The 27,523-nt window shown below is 37.6% G+C and overlaps 1 protein-coding gene across 4 annotated transcripts in view; it reads right to left on the bottom strand.

Annotated features, from left to right (window-relative positions):
- Cfap95 (cilia and flagella associated protein 95) overlaps positions 1-27,523 on the bottom strand; it is a 106,572-nt gene that overhangs the window by 17,221 nt on the left and 61,828 nt on the right. The window contains exon 6 of one of the 4 annotated variants that reach the window (XM_015492839.2): positions 21,995-22,286. The exons of 1 other annotated variant lie outside the window; for it this stretch is intronic. In XM_015492839.2, coding sequence (XP_015348325.1) covers positions 22,104-22,286 — 183 coding nt within the window. In that variant the 3' untranslated portion in view covers positions 21,995-22,103. Of the gene's footprint in view, positions 1-21,994; positions 22,287-27,523 lie in introns of those variants that run through there. 2 more of the 4 variants (XM_048806874.1, XM_048806872.1) reach the window with 2 other exon arrangements.

The following is a 27,523-nucleotide window of genomic DNA, read 5'->3' as shown; positions in this document are numbered from 1 at the left end:
TAGCATGATGTAAGATCCGCAATTAATAATGACAAGCTGCTTATGGGTCTGCTCTGGAGATCACAGGCACTGAGAGAAACAGCTCATAAGAGGTTTGGGTTTATCAGTGATTGGATAGACACTCTACAGTACCACAAATGATTAAATATCTAAAACTCAACCTTTTGTATGGGCTTTGAAGGAGCTGCAAACCAATTAGTCTTTTTTATCTTTCAGAAGCAGCCAGGAAAGTGGATTTTAATTCAAACTCAGCTTGATTTCTAGGCTGTGCAGAATAAGAGACATCGATGATAAAATGGGAAACAGTTGATTAAGTCTCATTTGAGTTTTAAAAGTTAAATGCTTAGAAAAGCTCTAGTCATTTGCAATAATCGCATTTACATCTACCTTGATGAAAATGAGGTAGTGCTGAACCTCAGAATGATTCTCAGTTCTGGAAGGGATTTCATATTGTATAAAGTCTTCAGAGAGGCACTCAGCAAAGTACCTGCTATTACAGGGTGAATATTAAGAACATAAAGTTCTTTTGTTACAAATGCACCTTCCTTTGATACTGAAACCCAAGAATCACTAATGAGTTTGAAATAGAAAAGCCTGTGATTTCTAAAGATGTTTCCAGAGAAAGAGAGATGTAATGTGTTCAAATACATCTTTTTTAACTTTCAACATTAGGGGATACCCCACCCCCGCGCCCTTGCTTGATGAACTTAAAAATCATTTTGTTAATACTTTTATATCTTCTAAGCAGAAGATGCATGAACAGAAAGTGATTGACATTTAGTTCATTAGATTGGAACTAATATTTATGACCCTGGTGATGGGTTCTGGAAAAGGGCACTCTCCCTAGCGAACCCTTACATCTATGTCCAGAGGTAGTATGGTATAGTAGTTACCAAGTTAGCTCTTATTTTGAAATTAATTTTTGAAAGCTTTCTTGGAATCCATGAACACCATAATCATTATCCTTACACATACAAATCAAGTATTAATAATGTTCATGAGTATATATACATACTTACTATGTTCCAGGATCTGTTCTGTTCTCCAGACTCATGTATATTTATTCATTAATCATTGCAACAACCTTATGAGGAATATAAGGCACAGAGAGATTAAGAAACTCTTCATGGTGGCACAGCTGGCAAATGGCAGAACCAAATATTGAGGCTCTGGCAATCATTACAATGTGCCACCTCTGTGTGCACAATGCTTCTTATTGTTTCTTTGGGCAGCAAAATGAGTGATTAGTAGAATGGTCCAAGCAATAAAGTTAGAATGGCTTTATGACTCCATTCTCTCTGCTTATTAGTTAACTCTTGTGAGGGTCTATATACACATATAGGTATGGAAGAATTATGTTACCACAGTGGACAGATAAAAGTAGTAGTACATGATTACAAAAGATTTGCATGAGCATCTTAGCATCGTAAAAAGGGCTTAAGGTTGCTTCATGCAGTGGCACATGCCTGTAATCCCAGTGACTCAGGAGGTTGAAGAAGGAGGATCACAAGTTCAACGCCAGCCTCAACATGACCCTGTCCCAAAATAAAAAGGAAAAAGGGCTGTGGAGGTAGCTCAGTGGTAAAGTATCCCTAGATTCAATCCCTAGTACAAAAAAAAGAAAAAAGAAAAAAGAATTAGTGTTGAGACAGCTGCACTCATAAGTAGTACTAGATTACTGAACTGTTTTCCAGGGAACAAATGAATTTTTGGAGATTCTGACATTTTCACCCCAAATCAACTTTCACCTGAGAAGTCTAAATCATTTTACACATTAACAAACAAAAAAATATTTGAAACCTCAAAATGCATTTGGTTCCATCATTTCTATTCAAAGTCACCAGTTTGCAGTTCAGAAAAAGTCAAGCCCCAAAGCCAGCTGTATAGGGGCCAACATTTAATCAAGAAGATTAATGGGCTATGCAAAGAAATTATCAGTCATCTGTCAAAAATTAGTGCTTATTAATGTGAAAAACATCATTCAACTGGCCTTTTTGAGCTGCAGACCTGGCAACTGTGTCTAACCTAAAATCACCATTCATACAATTAATTAATATTGCTCTTTGAGGAGCAAAGATTATCTCACACATTTTTATATATCCGAGTGTCTGACATGCAGTAGGCAATCAAGAAATATCCCTTTAGATTGATGCATTAATTGCTGTAAAGTGTTAGAGAAGCACATAGTAAATAATTTGTGACTTATCCACACTGAAATTCTCATAATCACATGACTTAGGGAAATCACTTTCTTACTGCACCTGTGCTTTCTACCTGGCAAAGAGGAGTTGAAATGGAGGATCTCTACAGGTTCCTTCCAGTTCTGAAAGCCTAAATTTAGTCCACAGACTATGTCCCAATAAGATTGAATAGTCAAGTTCGTGTACTTACTTACTTTGGGGACTGAGTTAAATGTTAGCTCTGTTTGAGGTAGAAGGTGGTGGGTAGTTAGTGGCTGATCTATAAATGAGATGGACAAGCTTTTCCCCATTATAAGCCACAAGTTTGCCAAAAAAGCAATACCCATATACAAACGAAGAATCAAAATCCCTGAATTCCTATTCTGTATACTCTTTTTAGACTCCAGTTAAGAAAAGAGGAAAAATATCATATCCTCCAGTAGAGGGAGCCAGATTTAAACATTGACCAGACAAACAATAAAATTTAACATACCTTGGCAATGTTTGCCAGAAGTAGGAAAAGAAAATATATATTTTGATACTGCATCCTCATTTATGGTATTATATAATAATCAAAAGCTGTTTATGAGACCAATACTGATTCTCCAAATCAATATTTTTCCAAGTAATAAATGATTGTACTTTAAAAAAAAAAAAAAAAAAAAAACCTTTTCTATCAATTTCAATTTCTGAGTTTGTAACTCAGAAATGGCCCAGCCTAAAAATCTTAAATTCTTTCCCAGGATTTTTATGGACAAACATATATTTAGTCTCTGGGTATCTGAGTTCAAATTCAAATAAGATGAGGTGAATCTGTGGTGATATTTGTAAACGAGATTGTTGTAGAGTTATAAGATAAGTCATACTGAAGTAGGCACTACTAACCCATCAGCACTGGTCCTTATGAAAGTAGGGGGAGGGGTTGGGTACAGATACACACACTGGAAGGACACATGGAGACAATGGAGGCAGCAGTAAGGATGAGGCCAGCAAACCACTGGAAGCTGAGAAAAATGCATAGACCAGACTCTCACCCACAGCTCTTGGAGGAACCAGCCACTTGCTTCTCAGAATCCAGCATTGAGAGATAATACATTTCAGTTGTTTATTCTACTAAGTACGTCGTAATATTTGTTACATCAGCTGTAGCAAACTAATACAGGAAGTTATTTCATTCTCTTGTGATGTTTAGAATGAAAATGTTCTTTCTAAACTTCAGCTTCAGTTTCTTTTCATTTTAACGTTTAAAACAAAAAGTAATCTTTTAATATTACATTGACATATAAATACATTGTAAAAGTTAGAAGGTACTGGTAAAGAATAATAAAATCATCACATTTCCACAAACCAGACCTTACCTCTGTTAAGAGTTTATTGCGTATCTGTTCAGATAATTTTTATTGCTGCACTATAATTATAGTGGGATTCATTATGCCCTATTTGTACACATGCATAACATAATTTGGTCAATCTCATGCCACAGTACCTTCCCTTTAAGGTATTTTTTTTTGTACTAGAGACTGAATTTGGGGGGCACTCAACCACTGAGCCATATCCCAGCCCTATTTTTTATTTTATTTAGAGACAGGGTCTCACTGAGTTACTTAGCTCTTCACTTTTGCTGAGGCTGGCTTTGAACTCACGATTCTCCTGGTTCAGCCTCCCGAGCTTCTGGGATTACAGGTGTGCACCACTGTGCCCAGCTCCTTTTCAGGTATTTTTATACATTTAAAAAAATGGGTGAAATTTTTACCAAAATCATATTATATTCTCAATATCCTGCTTTATTCACTAATTGATCCACACCTTTCCACATCAATAAGCTTTCATTTTTCTCTTGCCCAGTTCACAGTCTAATTCTTTCAAGTGTGACAAAATGTTTTCATAATTGCTTGGTCCAAACAATAATCCAATCCAAGCTCCCTCTTCTAATCATGCAGAATCACCCCTTTTCTCCTTCAAATCTCACTGGCTTGTTAAATCAACTGGGCCAACTGTTCTACAGACTGTCCCATCTTCTATATTTATCTGGGTATTTCCATGTGGTGTCATTTTGTCTGTTTTTATCTCCTTTGTATTGCTTACAAACTGAAAGAACCAACGGTTTAATGTATTCAAGCTAAACATTTAACTAGACTACATCATTGACAATTCTACATATTTCATACCAAACATTTTTGAGTGGTAGTCTGGTAAAATCCTCAAAAGTAGAATGTTGTTGAAAAGAACAGAATGTAGACACTTAATCTATTGTGTACATCATATATTCATTTTCTTTAAAGAAGGAAATAGCAAAAGATGTTTTCTGAATATGATCATATTCCAGGCAATAGACACTTCCTGAATGTATCTACTATTTGCTTTCTACAAAGGGAGATATGAAACATGCACTACCAAACACAAATCAAAGTCACTTAACCAAGTTTTCTAAAACTTTTAAGAAGTTTCCTTAGCTTTATCTGATTCATTAACTTCCCATTCAATCTGTTTCATCAATGCTTCATTTATCAAATATTTACTGAGCACCTACCATATGTCATAGGTGTTGAACAACACCTATGACCATGAATTTAGGCCCTTATGGATCTAAATTCTCTTTGTAACTCAGAAATGGCCCAGCCTGACAATCTTAAATTCTGATAATTTGCTTTTATCACAAGCTCATGCCCTCCCTGTTTTCTCATTTCCTCACTACTCTGAATCTCAGAAGGTCACCTTCCTTAGGACCTCCAGTATCCTAGTGACACCATGTACCCACAGTTGACCACAATTTCCTTCTTAAGGAGTTGGACCCATGGATGGTGAATCACTTGAACAATGCTCTAATAACTCCCATTCTTCAACCCCTTTGTCTACACAGTCTCATCCATGATGATCTTCTCACTCTGTTCACTCTTCATAGGCACACTCAGACCTTGCTAGTTTTAATTACCAGTTATATGCCTATTACAGAAAACTCCCATAGTGCCAGACCATTCTTCTGGGCCCCAGTCCCCTTACATCCAACTACCTGCTAGATATCCCCACCTACAGTAAACATATGTTCATATCCCAGACAGAACTCAACTTCTCCCATACCCTAAATTTTCCTTATGTGTCCTCTAATATCATTAATGGTACCAATGATGTCACCATGGATTCCTATTTCATCCCCTACCCATCTAATTAATCACCAAGACCTGCCAACTCTAAATATTAAACATCTTTGCTGTTTTCTGTCTACTCTGCCATGGTCTCTCTCCTGCACCCTGATGGTAGCTTCTTCACAGTCTTTCTTCTTCAGCCATGTCCTCTCCAAGCATTCTTCCATGCTAGCTTCAAGTTATATTTCTATTCCTATTTCTTGCCAGGTTGTTCAACATCTTAACAGCTCACCACCTCCTGAATTGCCGCAGTCTGGCTGGGCACAGCTCACAAGCCACTTATCAAGCAGAAACGAACTTTATTTTTAGAACACACAAGCCACACCTCACCAGCTCTTCAGGAATTCCCTCAGAGCCCAACTGCCACCACCTGCTTCCCACAAGCCTCTCAACCCCCCCCCCACTCCTCCTGCTCTTGAGGCTGATTGGCTGGGTCATGTGGGCGGAGCCAAAAAAGTCCCCCAATAAGCAACTCAGTGGTCTGAAAGGGCGGGGAAACAGCCCAATGAGCATCACTGCAGAGGAGCCAATCAGCTAGCAGATAGAAGTTTGCTGGGGCCGCTGTGAGCCAATCATCAGCTGGCAGCTAGAAGTTTGCTGGCAGCTGGAAGTTTGCTGGGGCCCCTTCGGCTGTGGCTCTCAACACTGAATAGAGTCTCTGCTGATGTACCTGGCATAAGGTGGCTCCTGCCTTCCTCTGTCACCTCAGTTAGTGCCAATTCCTACCTCTCCCCAAACTCTAGAAACTTCCCTATATGCATCATGCCCCATGACTTTTCTCTAACCATCACCTCTGTCTGGAATTCTTTCCTCATCCCACCTGACTCATGTACCCATTGCCACTTCCTCTCACTCAAGCATACAGACTTCATGTAATGACTTCTTCATATATCAACTCATGTATCCCTCCTTTGTTGAGAAACTGATTTCCTTCAGGGGAACATAGAACATCTCTAGAATCCTTTGTATTTGCACATATTACATGATAGCAATTATTCTGATATTTTGCAGTTGTTTGTTTCTAGGTCCATTTCAAATCTAATCTATGGTTGTAGAGACAGGAAGTCCATTCTCTGTACCAGCCCTAAAAGTTTAATAAATACTTGTGAAAGAGTGAATGAATAAATGGACAACATACATTTTTAACAACAGTGCAGCATGTTTACTATTCAGAAAGCATTTATAGTCCATATTTAAATAAATTTCAAAAAAACACATTGGCAAAGTTCTGAAGTTCTATATTTTTCTTTTATACGCTTTTTATTAAAATATAATACACATATAAAAAAGAGAAAAAAATCATAAGCTTATAGCAGTAAGTGCCACTGAGACCAAGAAAAAGAGCATCATAGCCCCATGAAGAAGCTCTACAGTTATGCCTGCCAAAGGGAACCACCATTCAACCCCTAACATCTTAGATTAGTTTGCCTTAATTATACATTTTGAATTTTTAATAAATAAAATCACATAGAACTTTTTGCATCTATGGAGTCTAATGATCACGTTATTCATTTTTTTCCTGCCAAATGTTTTTTGGAACCACTAACTTTGCTAACTTGATATAGTGTTTTCCCAATTTAAAAATAAGGTATTGCACCCAAGCAAACTAACTTGTGAGAAAACAACAACAAGAAGTTCCACAGCACAAGGCTGGGGAAATTTGTCACTTCTTTTCCATTTAGGTATGTACTCAATAATTTATTTAATTAGGACAAATATAACAGTATAGTATATTTTTTTACTAGAAGCCAATATGGTCTTATTTATATTGTTACTCAAAGTATGTTTCAAGTAGGACCATTTAGAACCCTTTCAGGGGGCTGGGGATGTGGCTCAAGAGTTAGCACGCTCGCCTGGCATTTGTGCGGCCCAGGTTGGATCCTCAGCACCACATACAAACAAAGATGTTGTGTCTGCCGAAAACTAAAAAATAAATATTAAAATTCTCTCTCTCTCTCTCTCTCTCTCTCTCTCTCTCTCTCTCTCTCTCTCTCAAAAAAAAAAAAAAATAGAACCCTTTCAGTCACTCTTGTGATCTTCTGACATTATCTCCCTAACACTGTGCTGGTGTGTATGTGGGTGTCTTTACCATCTGTAACTACAAGATGACCCTGGCTCATCTTATATATTTCCTGCCACATCTCAGAATTAAATATTTCTTCCTAGTACCACAAACACTTTTAAGACAGTATGTTGGTCAGCTTTACATCATCATGACGAAAATACCTGACAAGAACAACTGAGAGGAGTAAAATCTATTTTAACTCACAGTTTCAGAGGTTTCAGCCCATAGTTAGCTGACTCTGTTGCTCTGGGCCCAAGATGAGGTGGAGCTTTATGGCAGAAGGACAAGACAGAGAAAAACGTTAACCTCATGATGACCAGGAAGCAGAAAGAGAAAGGGGAGAGGGCCATAGGAAAGATGCGCCCCTCCAAGGCATTCCCACAGTGGACCAACTCTTCCAGCCATGGTCCAAGCACCTGTTACATGTCCCACCTACCTACAGTTACCACCCGGTCAGTCCATTCAAAGTAGGATGGACCAATTAGGTTACAGCTCTCATAATCCAACCTTTTCATCTCTGAACATTTCTGAATTAACACAGAAGTTTTTTTTTTTTTAAGCTGGGGGTGGGGCCTCAAATCCAAACCATGGCAGACAGGTATCACTTCAAGCTGAGTAGCTGATGTACCTTTTCTACTCTCTAGTTCTAAAAGTCTAGAAAACTTTATAAATTTTCATCCTTGATTTATTTTCATGAAAAATCACCACCTACACTTTTTATTTGCTGCATTCGAGAGAGGAGACAATCCAGTTATCATCTACTCAGAAAAACCCTACCCCGGCTCCAGGACTTCACTGAGGCACGCCTGTCTTCTTTATAGAAACCCGCCGTCCTCAGCATGCCATCTGTTGGGTGATCTCTTGAGATCGTTTTCTCAAACCTGCCTCCACATTCACTTGCTTTATTTTATCACCTCATCATGCCTTTCAACTACCCATTTCCTTGAGATTTTTCTTTTCTTTCATAGTCACCGTCTTGCTATTCAATAGAAACCAGAAATGCCAACAGCTTCTTTTTCTATTTTCCTGTGCTATAAACGAGCTTTCTGTACACTCTATTGGACTTTAAAGTACTTATGAGAAAAAGGCATCCTGAAAAGAAATACTCTTTATGATTTCCTGTGTTCTTTTCTTCAGCTGGCTTACACAGAGAAATCTTTTCTGACTTCTATATTTGCTTGAGCTTTTTCAGAGATATTTCTTTATATGATGTACTTTGACCTTCAACTTTTTAAAGCCACAATGTACATGTGTGGGGTTTTTTTGTTTTGTTTTGTTTTCTAAGTAGTGACTGAGGGATTTTTCTGTGACAACCCTTGGGGTCTCATGAAAACAGCCCAGTCAACTGTAATTACCAGGATTGTCAACATTCTACCAAAGTCAATCTGTTGGGAGTTTGTATGAATTTTAATAAAAATCGGAGTCAAATTCATCTAGAGAATATTGAATAACACTCTTAGTGTAATTCATTAACCCTCTCCATTTTCCAAATATAACTTCAATTTCTCCTCTCCTACATCTTTCTAGATTTGCTTCACATTACCCCTTTTAATTTGCCACCCCTGCCCCCGAAGGATTACCTTTTGTTTATACACTTAATTGGAGTCTGGCAGGCAGCAACTTCCTTGATTTGGTGATTTTTCCATTTGATGATTCTACATATTTGTACAGACTTAAGTATAATTAAATGCAATTTTTTTCCTAATAGTCTTGAGGTTAGGTTAAGAATCTTTCCCACAGAATCTAATATTCTAACAAAAGGATACTTGGGAGCCACCTATATGCATTCCATTAAATATTAAGGTAAAAAAGACTATTTTTAATTTTCATTTGTTATATATGTCAACAGAATGCATTACAATTCATATTACACATATAAAGCACAATTTTTCATATTTCTGGTTGTACACAAAGTAGACTCACACCATTCTTATCTTCATATATGTGCTTAGGGTAATGATGACCATCTGATTCCACCGTCTTTCCTACTCACATGCACCCTCTCTTCCCCTCCCTCCCCTTTCCCCTCCGTCCTATCTAGAGTTCATTTAATCCTCCCATCCCCACCCCCCACAGCATATTATGGATCAGCATCCTTAAATCAACGAAATCATTCAGCATTTGGTTTGGGGGGATTGGCTAATTTCACTTACATTATATTCTCCATTTCCATCCACTTACCTGCAAATGCCATGATTTTATTCTTTTTTAATGCTGAAATAATATTCCATTGTGTATATAAACCACATTTTCTTTATTCATTCATCTACTGAAGGACATCTAGGTTGGTTCCACAGTTTAGCTATTGTGAATGGTGCTGATGTAAACATTGATGTGGCTGTGTCCCTGTAGGATGCTGTTTGTTTTTTTTTGTTTTGTTTTTAAGAGAGAGGAGAAAGAGAGAGAGAGAGAGAGAGAGAGAGAATGAGAATTTTTAATATTTATTTTTTAGTTTTCGGCGGACACAACATCTTTGTTTGTATGTGGTGCTGAGGATGGAACCCGGGCCGCACGCATGCCAGGCGAGCGCGCTACCTCTTGAGCCACATCCCCAGCCCAAGGATGCTGTTTTTAAGTCCCTTGGCTATAGACTGAGGAGTGGGATAGCTGGGTCAAATGGTGGTTCCATTCCCAGTTTTCCAAGGACTCTCCATTCTGCTTTCCAGATTGACTGCACCAATTTGCAGTTCCACCAGCAATGCATGAGTGTGCCTTTACCCCCACATCCTCTCCAACAATTTTTGTTGTTTGTATTCTTAAAAACTGCCATTCTGACTGGAGTGAGATGAAATCTTAGAGTGGTTTTGATTTGCATTTCTCTAATTGCTAGTGATGATGAATATTTTTTCATGTATTTGTTGATTGATTGTACATAATCTTCTGAGAAGTGTCTCTTCAGGTCCTTAGCCCATTTATTGATTGGGTTATTTGTTTTTTTGGTGTTTAGCTTTTTGAGTTCTTTATATACTCTAGTGATTAGTACTCTATCTAATGTATGAGGGGTAAAGATTTGCTCCCAAGATGTGGACTCTCTATTTACTTCACAGATTATTTCTTTTGTTGAGAAGAAACTTTTTAGTTTGAGTCTATCCCATTTATTGATTCTTGATTTTAATTCTTGTGCCATAGGTGTCTTATTAAGGAAGTTGGGGCCTAATCCCACATGATGGAGATTAGTGCCTACTTTTTCTTTTATTAGATTCAGGGTCTCTGGTTGTATTCCTAAGTCCTTGATCCACTTTGAGTTGAGTTTTTTGCATGGGGGAGAGATAGGGGTTTAATTTCATTGTGTGGCATATGGATTTCCAGTTTTCCCAGCACCATTTGTTGAAGAGGCTATCTTTTCTCCAATGCATGTTCTTGGCACCTTTGTCTAATATAAGATAACTGTAGTTTTGTGGGTTAGTCTCTGTGTCCTCTATTCTGTACCATTCATCTACCAGTCTGTTTTTGTGCCAATACCATGCTGTTTTTGTTACTATTGCTCTGTAGTATAGTTTAAAATCTGGTATAGTGATGCCACCTGCTTCACTCTTCCTGCTAAGGATTGCTTTAACTATTCTGGGTCTCCTGCTTTTCCAGATGAATTTCATGATTGATTTTCTATTTCTATGAGGAATGTCACGGGAATTTTGATCAGAATTGCATTAAATCTGTATTGTGCTTTTGGAAGTATGATCATTTTGATAATATTAATTCTGCCTATCCAAGAGCAAGGTAGATATTTCCAACTTCTAAGGTCTTCTTTAATTTATTTCTTTAGGGTTCTGTAATTTTCATTATATAGATCTTTCACCTCATTTGTTAAGTTGATTCCTAAGTATGTTTTTTTAGGCTATTGAGAATGGGGTAGTTTTCCTCATTTCCATTTTTGAGGATTTGTTACTGATATACAGAAATGGCTTTGATTTATGGGTGCTGATTTTATATCCTGCTACTTTGCTGAATTCATTTACTAGTTATAGGAGTTTTCTGGTGAAACTTTTAGGGTCTTCCAGATATAAAATCATATCATCAGCTAATAGTGCCATTTTGAGCTCTTCTTTTCCTATGTGTTTCCCTTTAATTCCTTTCGTCTGTCTAATTGCTCTGGCCAGTGTTTCAAGAACTATGTTAAATAGAAGTGGTCTTGTTCCAGTTTTTAGAGGGAATGCCTTCAATTTTTCTCCATTTAGAATGATCTTGGCCTGGGGCTTAGCATAGATAGTCTTTATGATGTTGAGGTATGTTCCTGTTAACCCTAGTTTTTCTAGTGTTTTGAACATAAAGGGGTGCTGTATTTTGTCAAATGCTTTTTCTGCATCTATTGAGATGATCATATGATTCTTATCTTTAAGTCTATTGATGTGATGAGTTAAATTTATTGATTTCTGTATGTTGAACCAATCTTGCATCCCTGGGATGAATCCCACTTGATCATGGTGCATGATCTTTTTTATTTGTTTTTGTATTCAATTTGTCAGAATTTTATTGAAAATTTTGGCATCTATGTTAATTAGAGATATTGGTCTGAACTTTTCTTTTTTTGATGTGTCTTTGCCTGGTTTTGGAATCAGAGTGATATTGGCCTCATAGAATGAGTTTGGAAGTGCTGCCTCTTTTTCTATTTCCTGAAATAAATTGTAGAATATTGGTATTAACTCTTCTTTAAAGGTCTTGTAGAACTTGGCTGTGTATCCACCTGGTCCTGGGCTTTTCTTGGTTGGTAGACTTTTGATGGTGTCTTCTATTTTCGTCACTTGAATTGATCTGTTTAAATTGTGTATATCAACCTGATTCAGTTTGGGCAAATTATATGACTCTAGAAATTTGTCAATGCCTTCGATGTTTTCTATTTTATTGGAGTACAGGTTCTCAAAATAATTTATAATTATCTTCTGTATTTCTGTAGTGTCTTGTGATATTTCCTTTTTCATCACCTATGTTAGTGATTTCAGTTTTCTTTCTCCTTCGCTTGGTTAGCATGGTTAAGGGTCTGTCAATTTTATTTATTTTTTCAAAGAACCAACTTTTTGTTCTTTCAATTTTTTCAATTGTTTCTTTCGTTTCAATTTCATTTATTTCAACTCTGATTTTAATTATTTCCTGTCTTCTGCTGATTTTGGTGTTGATTTGCTCTTTTTCTAGGGCTTTGAGATGTAGTGTTGTCATTTACTTGTTGACTTTTTCTTCTTTTAAGGAATGAACTCCATGCAATGAACTTTCCTCTTAGAACTGCCTTCATAGTGTCCCAGAGATTTTGACATGTTGTATCTGTGTTCTCATTCACCTTTAAAAACTTTTTAATCTCCTCCTTGATGTCTTCTGTAACCCATTGTTCACTCAGTAGCATATTATTTAGTCTCAAGGTGTTGGAGTGGATTTTATTTGGGGTAGTATCTCTACTTTTTTATATTTGCTAAGAGTTGCTTTGTGGCATAGTATATGGTCTATTTTAGAGAAGGATTCATGTGCTGCTGAGAAGAAAGTATAGTCTCTCGTTGAAGTTTGGAATATTCTATATATGTCAGCTAAGAAGTCTAAGTCATTGATTGTATTATTGAGTTCTATATTTTCTTTGTTCAGCTTTTGTGAAAGAAGCGTGTTAAAGTCACACAAAATTATTGTGTTGTGGTTTATTTGACTCTTGAACTTGGGAAGAGTTTGTTTGATGAACATAGCTGCTTTGTTGTTTGGGGCATACATAATTGTTAAGTCTTGTTGGTGTATGATTCCCTTGAACAGTATGTAGTGTCCTTCTTTATTATTTTTGATTGACTTTAGTTTGAAGTCTACTTTATTTGATATGAGGATGGAAACCCCTGTTTGCTTTCGCAGTCTATGTGACTGGAATGATTTTTTCCAACCCTTCACTTTCAGTCTGTGGTTGTCTTTTCCTATGAGATGAGTCTCTTGGAGGCAGCATATTGTTGGGTCTTTTTTTTTATCCAATCTGCTAGTCTATGTTTTTTGATTGGTGAGTTTAGGCCTTTAACATTCAGGGTTATTATTGAGACATGATTTGTATTCCCAAACATTTTTGTTTATTTTTGCTATCTGACTTGACTTGGTTTCTCCTCTGATTATTTTTTCCTTTAGTGTAATACCTCCCTCTGCTGATTTTCATTATTGTTTTCCATTTCCTCTACGTGGAACACTTTGCAAAGGATGTTCTGTAGTGCAGGCTTTCTAGATGTAAATTCTTTTAACTTTTATCATGGAAGGTTTTTATTTCATCATCAAATCTAAAGCTTAATTTTGCTGGATATAAGATTCTTGGTTGGCATCCATTTTATTTCAGAGCTTGGCATATGTTGTTCTACAATCTCCTAGTTTTGAGGGTCTGGCTTGAAAAATTCTGCTGAGATACAAATTGGTCTCCCTCTATATGTGATCTTATTCCTCTCCCTTGCAGCTTTTAAGATTCTATCCTTCTTCTGTATGCTAGGAATTTTTATTATAGTGTGCCTTGGTGGAGAGAGCTGTTGTAATTTTATACAATTGGTTTTACAATTCGTTCTTCATGCTTGGGAAATTTTCTGATATTATCTCATTGCAGTGACTGTGCATTCCTTTGGTTTGAAACTCTGTGCCTTCCTCTATCCCAATAACTCTTATATTTGGTCTTTTGATGCTGTCTCATAGTTCTTGGATGTTCTGTTCATGGTTTCTAACTTTCTTCACTGTGTGATCAACTTTATTTTCCAGATTGTATAGTTTGTCTTCATTATCTGACATTCTTTCTTCCAAGTAATCTAGTCTGTGATGCTTTCTATTGAGATTTTTATTTGGTTTATTGTATCCTTCACTTCAAGGATTTCTGACTGGTTTGTTTATTTATTTATTTCAGAATCTGTATTTCTTTCTTGAAGTAATCTTTTGTTACCTGTAGTTGCTCTCTTATCTCCTTGTGGAGTGATCAATTTTTGCCTTATTTGCTCATTTAGGTCATTCTTTAATTCACAGATCATTTTAATTATAACCTTCTGAATTCCTTCTCTGACATTTCATCAACTTTGCTGTTCATGGGTTCTGTTATTGTAGTATCCTGGTTTGTTTGGGGCACCTCCCCCCCTTTTTTTTCATGTTGTCTATGTGTCTTCCTTTCTTGCAGTGTAAATCTGAGATATTTCAGTTTCTACCCTATATTCTTGTTGTACCCGTGCTGATTGTCTGTACCTCACTTTGATGTTGGGCTTCCAGACCCTGCTGGTGTCCCTCAATGTATGCTACTGCAACTAAAGGTGGTGGTGGCAATAGCCAAGGTAACGCGAGATAATAATGGGGGTGTCCCAAGATGGATGCATCGTCTTACAGAGATGGGGCTAGAAGAGTGTGCCTTACATTGTCTTTGGGATGCCTGCCCTGAGATGCAGTTGCTTCTAGGCCCTGTCTGTTGTCAAAAAGTAGGGGCTACTGTGTGGGGAAGGCTATGGTGATGACTGCAGTGTCCCAAGATGGAAGTAGGTTAGGCTTTGGCTCCAAGGTGTGTGGGGGGGGTGAGAGGTGGGAGGGTGGCAGACTTAGACCTACCCTGGGCCTGGGTCCCATGTATGTCAATGTGGGCGGATCTGGGCTGTCTGTTGGTCTGAAGAGGCAGTCCTGTGCCAGACCCTGAGCTCCTATGAGTGTCTCAAGACTCTTATTAAGTCCTTAGATTGCTGTTGTCATGTAGAATAAAACAATTATAATCTACACATACTCAATTCTGCACATATTAAAATGTTAGCTGAAACCACAGACCATTAGTATTTAATGAAAACTTTCAAGTAAAATGTGGTACAAGTCATTTTGAGAATTTAAAATAGAGGGGTTAGCTTTTATTCTTTCCTTAGAAATATAAGGGAGAAAATATGATAAAATGTGCCTATTTAAGGTAAATCCATACTTTATTTCATCATCATAAAGTTGAACTTCAGTCTAAATCAATTTAATAAAAGATGTATGTAGGGAGTTTTTTTTTCTTAATGGTAGAAATGAGATTTTAAAAACTATTTCACCAACATATATAGTACTTACAAGACATGCAGTAAATCTTAATTTTGTCCTGCACCCTTATTTAGAAATTGCTCAGCTCGATGTTTTTCCTACTGTTTTCCATTAAGTATGAATATTCTAGTGCATATGAATAGGTATTCCCTACCAGAATGATTCTGGGATGAAAGAAATCTGGAAAATGCTGGATTAAGTGAAGTTTAACTGCCTTTTGTTTTACAAAATTTCTTGGGGTCTTTAATATTTGAATGTGCATGGTTATGTGTGTGTGAAAGTGCCCTAGAATTTAAAAATTCCCCAACAGTGTTTGACCACAACTACTTTACTTCCAGAAATACCAATTAACGCTCCCAGATCAAATTTAGCAAAGTGGTAGATTAATGTAAAGAACAAAGGAGAAAGAAATTTAAAGTGTCAGGTAGAAGAACAGGGCTGTTGCTAACAGCAATAAGAAACAGTGGATACTAATTTGGAATAGGAGATTACCTCAATTTTGAACAATAGTTTCTTTTCCTGGTGAAGATGAACAGTCTATGCGAGACTCCAGTTAGAAAAAAAGTCAAAACTAGGACTACTGATAATTACTGATATGAAAGCCTTTACTACACACCGCCAGCCCCTTAAGACCAAGAACAATATGGGTTACAGGTAGCCTTCTACTAATATTATTTAAAATAACATCCTTGAACAAGAGTTTCTTTAAAAGAATAAAAGGTGTTATAGATTTTATGCAATGATATGAAGAAGAAAATTTCTTTTCTCAACAACTGGTCAGTGAAAGAAGAAGCTGGCAGAGGATGAGCTTCCAGGTTCTCAAATAAGTATTGATGGAGCTTCACCACATGCAGCAAGAAAAAGGATGTGAGTTCACTCCTAAAACAGAAAAGCGGGGAGAGAGCTGTGTTTGACAGTGAGGGTTTGGGTGGGTGGAAGGACACAAGAGGCAGGCACAAGAAGAAGTGAAACAGAAGAGACATCTCATGAGGGATTTCAATAAATGGTTGTGTGATATAGCTGCTGATCCTCATGCCCCAGAACTTAATCCTCAAAAAAAAATTATATTCAGTGTGGCTTGGTTTGTTTTTTTTTAAGAAATTGATATTTTATTTGGCAGAGAACCAAGGCAGCATCTGCTTATATGAAGTTAAGGGATAGCCGACATCTAGGTGACTCCTTTGGTAGGCGTGGCTGGCTCCCTAGGCAATACCTGCTTCCCCTTTATTCCCTCTCTACTGGATCCTGCTTTTCCTCACATGTCTACCCAACTGCACCCAGCAGAAACCAAACTCATTTGCAGTTCCAGAGGAGATTCCGGTTTGTTTGAGCTAAACATGGTATTCTCCCTGCCCAGGACTGCCCAGGATTGCTTTAGGAACCTAATGGTGGCCACTAAGATTGCAAGGAGGAGGTTTCTGGGGAAAGTTTCCCAAATTCTGAGCAACAAATTTCAAGAAAAAGAGCATCATCATATTTATTCCTGTGAACATTTTCATGCCTTGTCACAAGGTCTGGAATAGCTTCAATTTCCAGGGAGCCAGTCTGAGGGTAGAGGCAAGAGAACTGTGGAAGCTAGACATGGTGCACAGGGGGTGTGTCCTAGCTCTGGACTTTTTGTTATATAAGATCATAAATGTACTTATTGTTTAAATCAGCGTAAGAATTTTGTTTCTTGTGGGAAACAAACTAGTGCACACTTACAGAGACGTTATGCTCCCTAACATGCATTCTGAAATGAGTTCCTGGATGCAAAAGAAGCAATGCAGTTAAATACAGACCAGCCTAAATAATTTTATTTTATTTTTATTTATTTATTTTGGGGGTGCCAAAGATTGAACCCAGGGCGCTTAACCTCTGAGCCACAGCCACAACCCTTTTTATATTTTATTTGAGACATGGTTTCACTAAGTTGCTCAGGGCCTTACTAAGTTGCTGAGGATAGCCTCAAACTTGTGATCCTCCTTGCTCAGCCTCTAGAGAAACTGGGATTATAGGTGTTGTGGTTTGGATATGAAGTGTCCCCCAAACCTCACCTGTGAGACAATGCAGGAAGGTTTGGAGGAAAAATGATTCTGTGAGAGTCTTAACCCAATCAATGAATTAATCCCTGATGGGATTAACTGAGTGGTAACTAGAAGCTGGTGAGGTATAGCTGGAGGAAGTGGTTAATTGGTGGTGTGGCTATGGAGTATGCATTTTGTTATCTGGAGCTGGAGTCTCTCTCTCTCTCTCTGATTCATGATCACTGTGATGGGAGCTGCTTCCCTCTGCTACACTCTTCTGCCATGATGTTCTACCTTACCTCAAGCCCTAAGGAATGGAGCCGGCCTTCTCCAGGCTAAGACCTCTGAAATCATGACCCCTCAAATAAACTTTTCCTCCCCTACAGTTGTGCTGGTCAGATCCTTTAGTCACATCAGCAAAAAAGCTGACTAAAGCAATAGGTGTGTGCTACCATGCACAGCCCAGCTTAAATAATTTATAATCTGCAGTCAATCTAATCTATGTTAGACATCTGTAAAATTTGAGAGGGGTAAAGATTAAAGAATTGGCTCATGAGAGGTTGGTAACTCCAAAATCGGCAGGGCCAGGTAGTGAGTTAATGTTTCAGTTCAAGTCCAAAGGCCATCTGTGGCATCTGACCATCTGTCCCTCTTGCTTGAGAGAGGTCAGTCTTTTGTCCAAGTCAGACCTTCAGCTGACTGGTTGAGGCCCACTCCCCCACTTTATGAAGGCCACTCAGCTTTACTCAAAATCTACCAATTTAAAAATACATCTCATCCCAAAACACCCTCTATTTTGTTTTTGGTTTTTTTTATAAAGAGAGAGTGAGGGGGGGAGAGAGAGAGAGAGAGAGAGAGAGAGAGAGAGAGAGAGAGAGAGAGAGAGATTATGTTAATATTTATTTTTTAGTTTTTGGCGGACACAACATCTTTGTTTTTATATGGTGCTGAGGATCGAGCCCAGGCCGCACGCATGCCAGGCAAGTGCGCTACCGCTTGAGCCACATCCCCAGCCCCCAAAACACCCTTCACAGAAACATCCAGAGTAATGTTGAACTATCTGGGCACAAAAGCTTAGCCAATTGACATGTACAATTAACCATCATGAGCATTGTTTTATTTGATAATGAGTTTCTTTGGACCTCATCACACTCTAGGAATACCAAGGCATTGTGTCATACATATGAATATTTTCTCTCAAGGGTGTCATGGTAAATAAAAGAACAAAATCACAATTCTACATAAAGGCAATAGCTAAAACCAAGACAGAAGAGAAGAGAGAAAAGGATCAAACCCTGGGAAACACTTGGCTAACTGCAGGTAGGAAATGGAAGAGAAGACAGTGATGGAGCTGCTGGAGAGGACAGAGCAGTGCATTAGGGCTCACAGACAAAGCCTGAGAGTCAACATTGCTCAAGGTGTGAGCAACCAAGGATGTCAACATTCAACAGAGACCAGATCTCTAGGAGTTCTTGTCTTGGGGTATAAGCAGATAGCATGCCAATATGAGCTATTTGGGAAGCATTTAATAAAGTCATTACTCAGAGAGTGCAGCAAGTGTAAGAAAGAAGTAGGGAAATGACTACAGTTAATGCAGTGTCTGGGTACAATTAAAAAGGGACACTGAGTGTGGATGTTGGAGAAGTATTTAGCACCCCTAGGTTAGAAGAAACTTGGGAAAGGAGAGCTTCCTCCAACCCAAAGACCTAGAGAACTAACAGGAGGTGTGACCTTGTGCAAAGGGCTGCAACAAGCTATGTCAACCCCGCCAGCAGGGAGCAGGATGGGGAAACACTATGTCCTGACCCTCCTTCCTGCATCACCTGTGGATGTTCCCACTGACTCCTGGGTGGGAAGCCAGAGTGAGGTTGCCTGACAAAGTACAAGGCACCCAGTTAAACTTGAATTTCAGGTAACCTTAAGTTATTTATATTATATGTGGCATGGGACATACCTACATCAAAAGTCATCTATTTTTCTCTAGTTGGTGTTCTGAATACTCTTTAAGGCATTCTAGAAAAATAAAGATTTAGAAAATGAAATATGTAGATGGACAAAACTTTTAAGATTTCACATTTACCTTTTAACCAGAGTGTTCATTTCTTTTAACAAACTCAGGGGAACAGAATAACTCATTTACTCTCTAGGATCTTCAGAGCTGATTATTATAACATTTTATGTTTATATGCCTTTTCTTGCTACATATTGCACTATTTATTCAAAGTTATGGTTTGAATGTCCCTTCAAAAACTCATGTTGAAATTCAGTTGCCATGGTAACTATTAAGAGGTGAGACTTTTCAGAGATAATGTCATTATCATGAGCATGGTCTGCCCTCATGAATATATTAATGCTGTTATCACAGGAGTGGGTTAGTTATCACAAGAGTGGGTTTTTAATAAAGGGTAATTTATCGCACCTTTTTCTCCTCTCTCTGTTTCAGACATGCTCACTTGCCCTTCCACCATATTATGACACAGCATGGAAGCCCTCATCAGATGCTGGCTTCATGATCTTGGACTTGTCAGCTTTCAGAAACTTGAGACAAACCTCTATTGTTTATAAATTATCCCGTCTGTGATATTGTTATAGCAGCAGAAAATGACAGACATAGACAACTTCTAAATTTTAATTTTGTAATTATAAAAAAAATTTTAACTTCTAAAATTTTTACATTACATTTTTTACAAGCTAATTTTGCCAGATTTTTGCAAGATTACCATGGAGGCCTTTGATGAGACAAGAATTCTAATTATCTGAGTCTTTAAACCAAGACCATTCTGATCATATGGATTGCATTTGTATTAATTACTATTATGGTTCTAATATGAGATATATCCCCAAAATTCATGCATGAGGCAATGTAAGAATTGTTTGGACGTGGAATGGTTAGATTGTGCGAATTTTAACCAAATCAGTGAATTAATCCCTTGATGTGTATTAATTTGGTCATAACTATTTTTAAGTGAGGAGTTGCAAAAGGAGATGGGTCACTGCAGGGGAAGGGAGGGGCCTTTGGAGTTTACATTTTGTCCCTGGTGAGCAGGTAACCAGGAAGCTCTCTCTGCTTCCTGGTTACCATATCCTGAGCTGCTTTCCTCATCCTCACTCTTGCACCACGATGTTCTTTCTGCTCACCTGGGACCCAGAGCAATGGACTTGGCCTCTGAAACCACAAGTGCCAAGTAAACTTTTCTTTCTCTATATTATTCTTGTTAGGTCTTTTTGTCATAAGGACGAAAAAAGCTTACCAAAACAATTACCCAAGCCCCGACTCATACCAGCATGTGATTATGGCAGACATCTTCATGTTAGTTAATTCCTTCTCCATTTCTGAGTGCCCACTGTGATTTTGACACTGGTGACCCTCACATGAGTAGACATGGTCCTCATTCTCTAAGAACTCATGCAACATGACCCTAAGACAACTGAGCGCCATGAGAGAGAGAGAGAGATGCAAAAAGCACAAGCAGCCGAAGGAACAGCTAATTCTGGACTTGAGAGGAAAACCAGGGAATATTCCTGAGGGGCAAGGTATTTCTCAAAATAGTAAAAGTCAGTCACAGTTCTATATTTTGAAACTCTCTGGATCTGTAGTATCCTTATGTCTTTAACACTTTAATTCTAGTTCATTTTTTAATGATCAATAATGGTTGGAGATGTAGCTCAGTTGGTAGAGTGCTTGCTTAGCACACACAAGGCCCTATGTTCAATCCCAAGCCCCAACAAAAAAAGTCCAGATTTCTTCCAAATCTCACACTAGATAACTAGAATTCCCATCAAATCCCTCAGGTTTAACTGAAATTACACCGACTGTATCCCTGCTATCCCATATCCTCAAAAGATTTCATCCAGAATAAGGAAAACCAATACTGTACAACTAGCTACTATAGATAAAGTCCAAAAATACACACACACACACACACACACACTGAATGTTGTTATAGGGCTAGTGTTGCTCAGACATTGTCCATTTGAGTTTTATGTCAAATCTGACTATCACCTGTAATTTTTATTTATTTAAAATTTGTCTTTAAAAAAGAGAGTAAAACGGTGGTCTCAGAGGGTAGGAGGGGAAGGGGAGAGAGAATAGAAAGATGTTGGATAACAAGTATCAAAATACAGCTAAAAAGGAGGAGTAAGTTCCAGTGTTCTATAGCAGAGAAAGGTAAGTACAACAGTTTCTTGTATATTTCAAAATAGCTAAATAGCTATGCCCAATACAAAGAAATGATAAATGTTTGAGGTGACAGAAATGTTAACTACCCTGATTTGATTATGATCTATTATATATTGAAACATCATACTGAAAAAGATAAATAAGTATAATTACTATGTCAATCAAAATGTTTTTCAAGAAAGGAAAAATCACCAAATAAAATTTAAGCTGGCTTACTTTTTAAAACTTATCCACATATAGGTAATCATAAGCTTGACTATGCTAGTTTTATCCGCTTATTCTAATGAATTTTAAAAGAAATACACAGTACATAAAACAAAATAAATTAAAGTAAAATTGACACAAATACCATCTAGAATTTCATACCCTGAGTGGTATGAATACTAAACTTGGTGAAAAGACAAGGTAACTTATGAAAATAAAGTCAAAAACACTGGTCTAGAATATAAGAATTTGGGTTTAAAGGAATCTAATTCCATTGCGTTTATTAAGACAGGCAATCATCAACTGTTATATCCATTATTCTTTCATTATCCAAAGAACTGATTCAATACATTATTTTTAAAAGGGTACAATAGGACTAACGGTCAATGAGTAGAGTTTTTGTTTTACATCTGAATTTGCATAAATCCCACTCTCATCATGCCAAGTGTGGATGCCAAATCTTTTGGAACCATCTAGGTCTGTGAACTGTGAACGGCATTTTCTGTGGACTATTGAGTAATCATCTTGACAGAGAGGAATCTATGAGAAAAACAGAAATAACATTGAATGTCTAAAAAGAGAAATGACATTGAATGTCTAAAATATGTAAAGACAAATTATCTCCAAAAGTTGATCTTAATATATTATTCTTATAACCAAAAGTAAATTTTTAACAATTAATAAATTTATTCTCTCAACAAATGCCTCCAGCAAATGACTATTGCCTTTATAAGTAGTTCAAAATCAGAAAGAAAAATCCAGTTTATATTTTTTATAAAAGTAAAAAGGTAAATTGTAATGTAAGTAATTTTTTTCTAAATTCTGAGTACATGGCATAAAAAGCAATTAAAGTTTTATCATCATCCAAATGAAACCAAACATTAAAATTTAACTACCATTCAACACGTTTCATTGTTGTTATTGTTGTTATAACCATTCCAAAGAACATCATCTTGGGTTGCACCTTTAATAATCGCTACCAAGTCAGACTTCCCACAATGGTAAATGCCACAGTCTAGATTCATTCCTATGAGAAATTGACCTCAACATCACCCAGTATAGTGTAAGATGTTTTTCCTTAGGCTACTTCATAAAAGCTTCACTGTAATAAAACAAGACATTATCACTGACCATTTCCAAAGGAAATATTGATTCTTTCGTAGTCCACTGGCATGATGGTGGACGTGGAACATAAAGCCTTTTAACTGATTATCTAATTTCTGCTTTAAATTGGCTCTAATTTTAAAGCACGAGGACAATATTGAAATTAAATTGCCAAAGCTATAAAACAATGAATAACACCAAAGTAGTTCCAATCTTAGATTGGTTTTCTTGAAAATTGAAAATTTTAACCATATGTTCCACCATAATAGTGTCCATTTATCAATTGAGTGTGTATAATGGGCTGGACACAGTACTTGAGTGCTTTTATCTTTCAGTCCCTCATTGGGATCTGAAGTAAGAATTACTACTCCTATTTCATACATAAGACAAATTGCTTAAGATCTCAAAAGGAGAGACTTTAAAGAAAGCCAATAATAGGAAACTAAACCAGGACTACAAACTAGGTGTGACTGACGGAAAGACCCAATGTCCCACTAGAAACCTTTAATAATTAAGAGATGAAAAAAATATATATACTATATTTTTTATATATACAGCTACATAACATCCATGTCATTATTTTACATATTTTGGACTTCAGCTTTTGCCAATGGGCTATTTCTTTGCTTTTGTTTTTATTTGCTGTTGCCATTGTTGTTGGTGGTTGTGGCTATCGTGGTTGACTGAATGGTTAGTGGGTTAGGTAGAGGTACTTTCCATGAGATCTGAGCAACAATGGCTCAAACTGTACCATCAGAAGGAGATGGGACCTTCTAGTTCCCATCCCAATTGTGGTCAAACTCAAGAGAATTTCAAGTGCAAAATTAATGTGTTTCTTTAGCATCTCATTGGTAGACAGTAGGGTTTGCTTTTGTGAGATTAGCAACAAGATGAAATGCTATATTTCAGGAAAATGATTCTAATAGTAGAAGTACTAAAGACTAGAAATGGAAAGGACTGGATTAAAAACCGTGCTGAGAATTGGATCTCAATAACTCACATCATCAGTTGATGGACCAATAAACAAATGGGGTCTAAGCATACATTGAAATGATTGAAAAATGAAAATGTTTGGAAATTGTGGTGATCATTATACAATCATGTCATATACTAAAAAACTGTAAGTTGTACACTTAAGAGGGGGAATTTTGTGGTATGTGGGATTATATCTCAATAAAGCTGGTATTTAAAAAAAAGAATAAGTGCATTGAGGGTAGTGATTCTGAAGTTAGAAAAACTAGTTAAGAAAGAGTTGCCTGTTCATACAGATGACATTGAGTGCCTCCCCTTATCAGTGATGTATTAGTAAAGCAATTCTAAAAACAAAGCAAACAAAAAAGTCAAACCCATGAAACAGGGAGTCATTTGAAAATTATTCATATATTTTCCCCTTTCTATGTATCTCATTTGCCCAAAAGGAGGTTAAATTTTTTTTCAGAAATATGCCCACCAAAGAAGACATTTGGTATTTGTTTTTTAGGGATTGGCTAGCTTCACTAAGCATAATCTGCTCTAGTGCCATCCATTTCCCTGCAAATTCTATGATTTTGTCATTTTTTAGTGCTGCGTAATACTCCATGGTGTATAAATGCCACATTTTTTTTATCCATTCATCTATTGAAGGGCATCTGGGTTGGTTCCACAGTCTAGCAATTGTGAATTGTGCTGCTATGAACATCGATGTAGCAGTATCCCTGTAGTACGCTCTTTTAAGGTCTTCAGGGAGGTGGGATGGAAAGGGAGAGAAAAGGGAAATTGCATGGTAATGGAGGGAGACCCTCATTGTTATACAAAATTACATATAAGAGGTTGTGAGGGGAATGGGAAAATAAACAAGGAGATTTATGAATTACAGTGGATGGGGTAGAGAGAGAAGATGGGAGGGGAGGGAGGGGGGATGGTAGAGGATAGGAAAGGTAGCAGAATACAACAGTTACTAATAGGGCATTATGTAAAAATGTGGATGTGTAACCGATGTGATTCTGCAATCTGTATTTGGGGTAAAATTGGGAGTTCATAACCAACTTGAATCTAATGTATGAAATATGATATGTCAAGAGCTTTATAATGTTTTGAACAACCAATAAAAAAAATTATATGAAGGGACAAAAAAAAAAAAGAAATATGCCCACAAAAGAGTAAAGTAATGTCAGATTCTAATATGAAAAATAGGATATTTTTTTGGTACAGTAAGCCTTGTAATCCAATGGACAGTTTTGAGTACTTCAGAATGTCAATGATCAGATGTCAAATCGTGGAGTTCTCCAAATGTGTAGGGAAAATATCCTTTGCTCTGATGGCTTAGAGAAGAGTTAAGAGGACTATAGGGAAGTATCTATCTACCTGGGGAATTGCAGAGAGGAAAAAAATTAAGAAAACCAGAAAGGGTCCATTGCCAACTTTCCCATCCCTGGACTTTAAACCAAAGTCCCTTTGTCCTGGGCAGAAAGAATTGCATTAGATAAATAATGAGAATAATGGCAAAAAGACATAGGGGGCCATCAGGCCACATCCTTGTGGAAAACTCTGATAACAGATCACCTTTCAAACTGTCCTTTCAATTGCCTGCCATGACCAAGCAGAAGGACCCTCTAAAAGTCATCTATCCTGAACCATCTTTGATATCCTGTTTCATAAACAAGATCTGAAAGTAGCTGCTAGTCTGTAGAAAGGGGTGCAAATGGGGCTACAGAGTTGAACATTGAAACTGGGGCTGGATGGGGGCCACAGGAGGCTGAGTCTTCCTGAATACACCTTCTTGGCTCTAAACAAGGCCACAGAGAAAGAGAAAAAACTGCCATTTACAATGTGCACATGTTAGCCATTAATGCCAGCAAGGAAAAAAGCACCAGGTAGAGCACAGCAACCCCCAGAGACACCCAGAAGAGGCAAAGAAGAGTACAGGTAAACTCCACCCTTCCTCTGTTATCAGGATGCTATGTCACATCCCCCTCTTCAAAAGCTGAATATCCTCTTAGGGAGAGTTTCCCTTACTATTGCTGCAAACCACCCCACACATAGTATAAAACAAAAGCCATCTTATTATGTCTTGAGATTTTGGGGGTCAGGTACTTGGGCAAGGTATGGCAAGTACAGAGTTTCTGCTCCACAACATCTAAAGGGATCAGCTGTGAAGACTTGAAAGTTGGGGCAAATTGAGGGCTAGGTGCTGGAAACATCTCCTATTCCAACTGGTAGTTGATGTTGGCTGTCCACTGGGATCTTGGCTGGGCTGTGGGATGGAACAACCATATATATGTCCTTGCTTGAGCTTCCTTACAACATGGCAACTAAGTTCTGAGAATAAGCACCACAAAGTGAACCAGGAGGAAGGTGCACTTCTTCTTATTAGCCAGCTCCCAAATCCACAGAGCATCACTTCCAGGGCAGGTAATATAGACTCTGCCTCTCAGGGAAAAGAGCATCAAAATTACATTGTAAGATCAAATGGGATGGGAACACAAGTCGCAGCCATTTTTGAAAAACACTTTTTTTCTTCATTTCAGAGAGAAAAGTAGGATATATCAACACCCCTAGGTTTGATTATTTTCTGGGAAGACTCACAGTTGTGTATATATGCAATTGTACTCATGGCTATGCTTTATTACAACAAAAGGATACAAAGAAAAATCAGCAAAGAGAAAAGGTACATGGACAGAAGTCCAGTGGAAGCCAGGTGCAAACCTCCAAGAACACCTTCCCAGTGGAGTCTCAGGCAAATATAATTCCCCCAACACTGAATTGTAAAATGCTCTCTACTAGGGAAGCTCATTAGAAACTCAGTGCCCAACGTTTTTATTCAGGATTGGTCACATAGACATCCTCAGCCTTCCAAAATTTCAGACTCCCAGAAGTAAAACATGTTTGGCTAAACCATATTGTTTGCACAAATGGATCATACTCAGTGAACCATTCTACTCATGGAATTCTTATCCTGAAAGCCAAGTTTCTACATGTCAGACAAGCCTTGCAATCAGGCTTTTTTAAAGGACAATAATCTCAGCTCTGCTGTGTTATATCTCTTTACTGCACACAGGGGATGAGAAGTGAGAATATTTTTTAAAAGAAATTAAACACTTCCACTGAGAAAGGTTTACTGTGGAACCAAAGGAAGCATTACTTGGTGGAAAGAATTAAGTGTTTTCCTACTGCAGGTGGGTTGGGAAGAAGGCTAATCACATACTTCCTCTACATACATGAGTCGACAGAAGCAGGAAGTTGTTCAATGCCTTAATTTAATAGTTAAATCTTAGCTGTTCTGGGGGGAAAAAAAGACTCAGGATATAATGGAGTGGGGGAAGGTATTTAGAAATTGTGTACAGAGACAGCTTTGTAAAATACTACACATTGGTGGCTGGCCCACTATTTGGTGCTACTCAGTTTTGGATTTCTGTCACAGTTTACTCAAAGTCAGGCAGGCATTTGCAAGCTTTTTCTGAACCCTTCAGATAGGAGATAGTAAATACAAGAATTTGCCCAAGGTGGGCAATGGGTCGGAATTAGCACTCAAAGGTTTATGCAGAAGCAGAGTGAAAGGCACATTTCACAGGAAGAACTTAGAGTACTTAGGTGACTAACTGGGGATGAAGAACAAAAGATGATTCACAACTTCAAATCTGGCCGGCTGGGTGAGTTATCATGTTACTAAAAAGAAGAAAGAGAGACTTGGGGCG

Source organism: Marmota marmota, unplaced genomic scaffold (assembly GCF_001458135.2).
Source record: "Marmota marmota marmota unplaced genomic scaffold, marMar, whole genome shotgun sequence".
NCBI lineage: Eukaryota > Metazoa > Chordata > Mammalia > Rodentia > Sciuridae > Marmota > Marmota marmota.
This window is presented reverse-complemented; position numbering and strand designations above follow the sequence as displayed.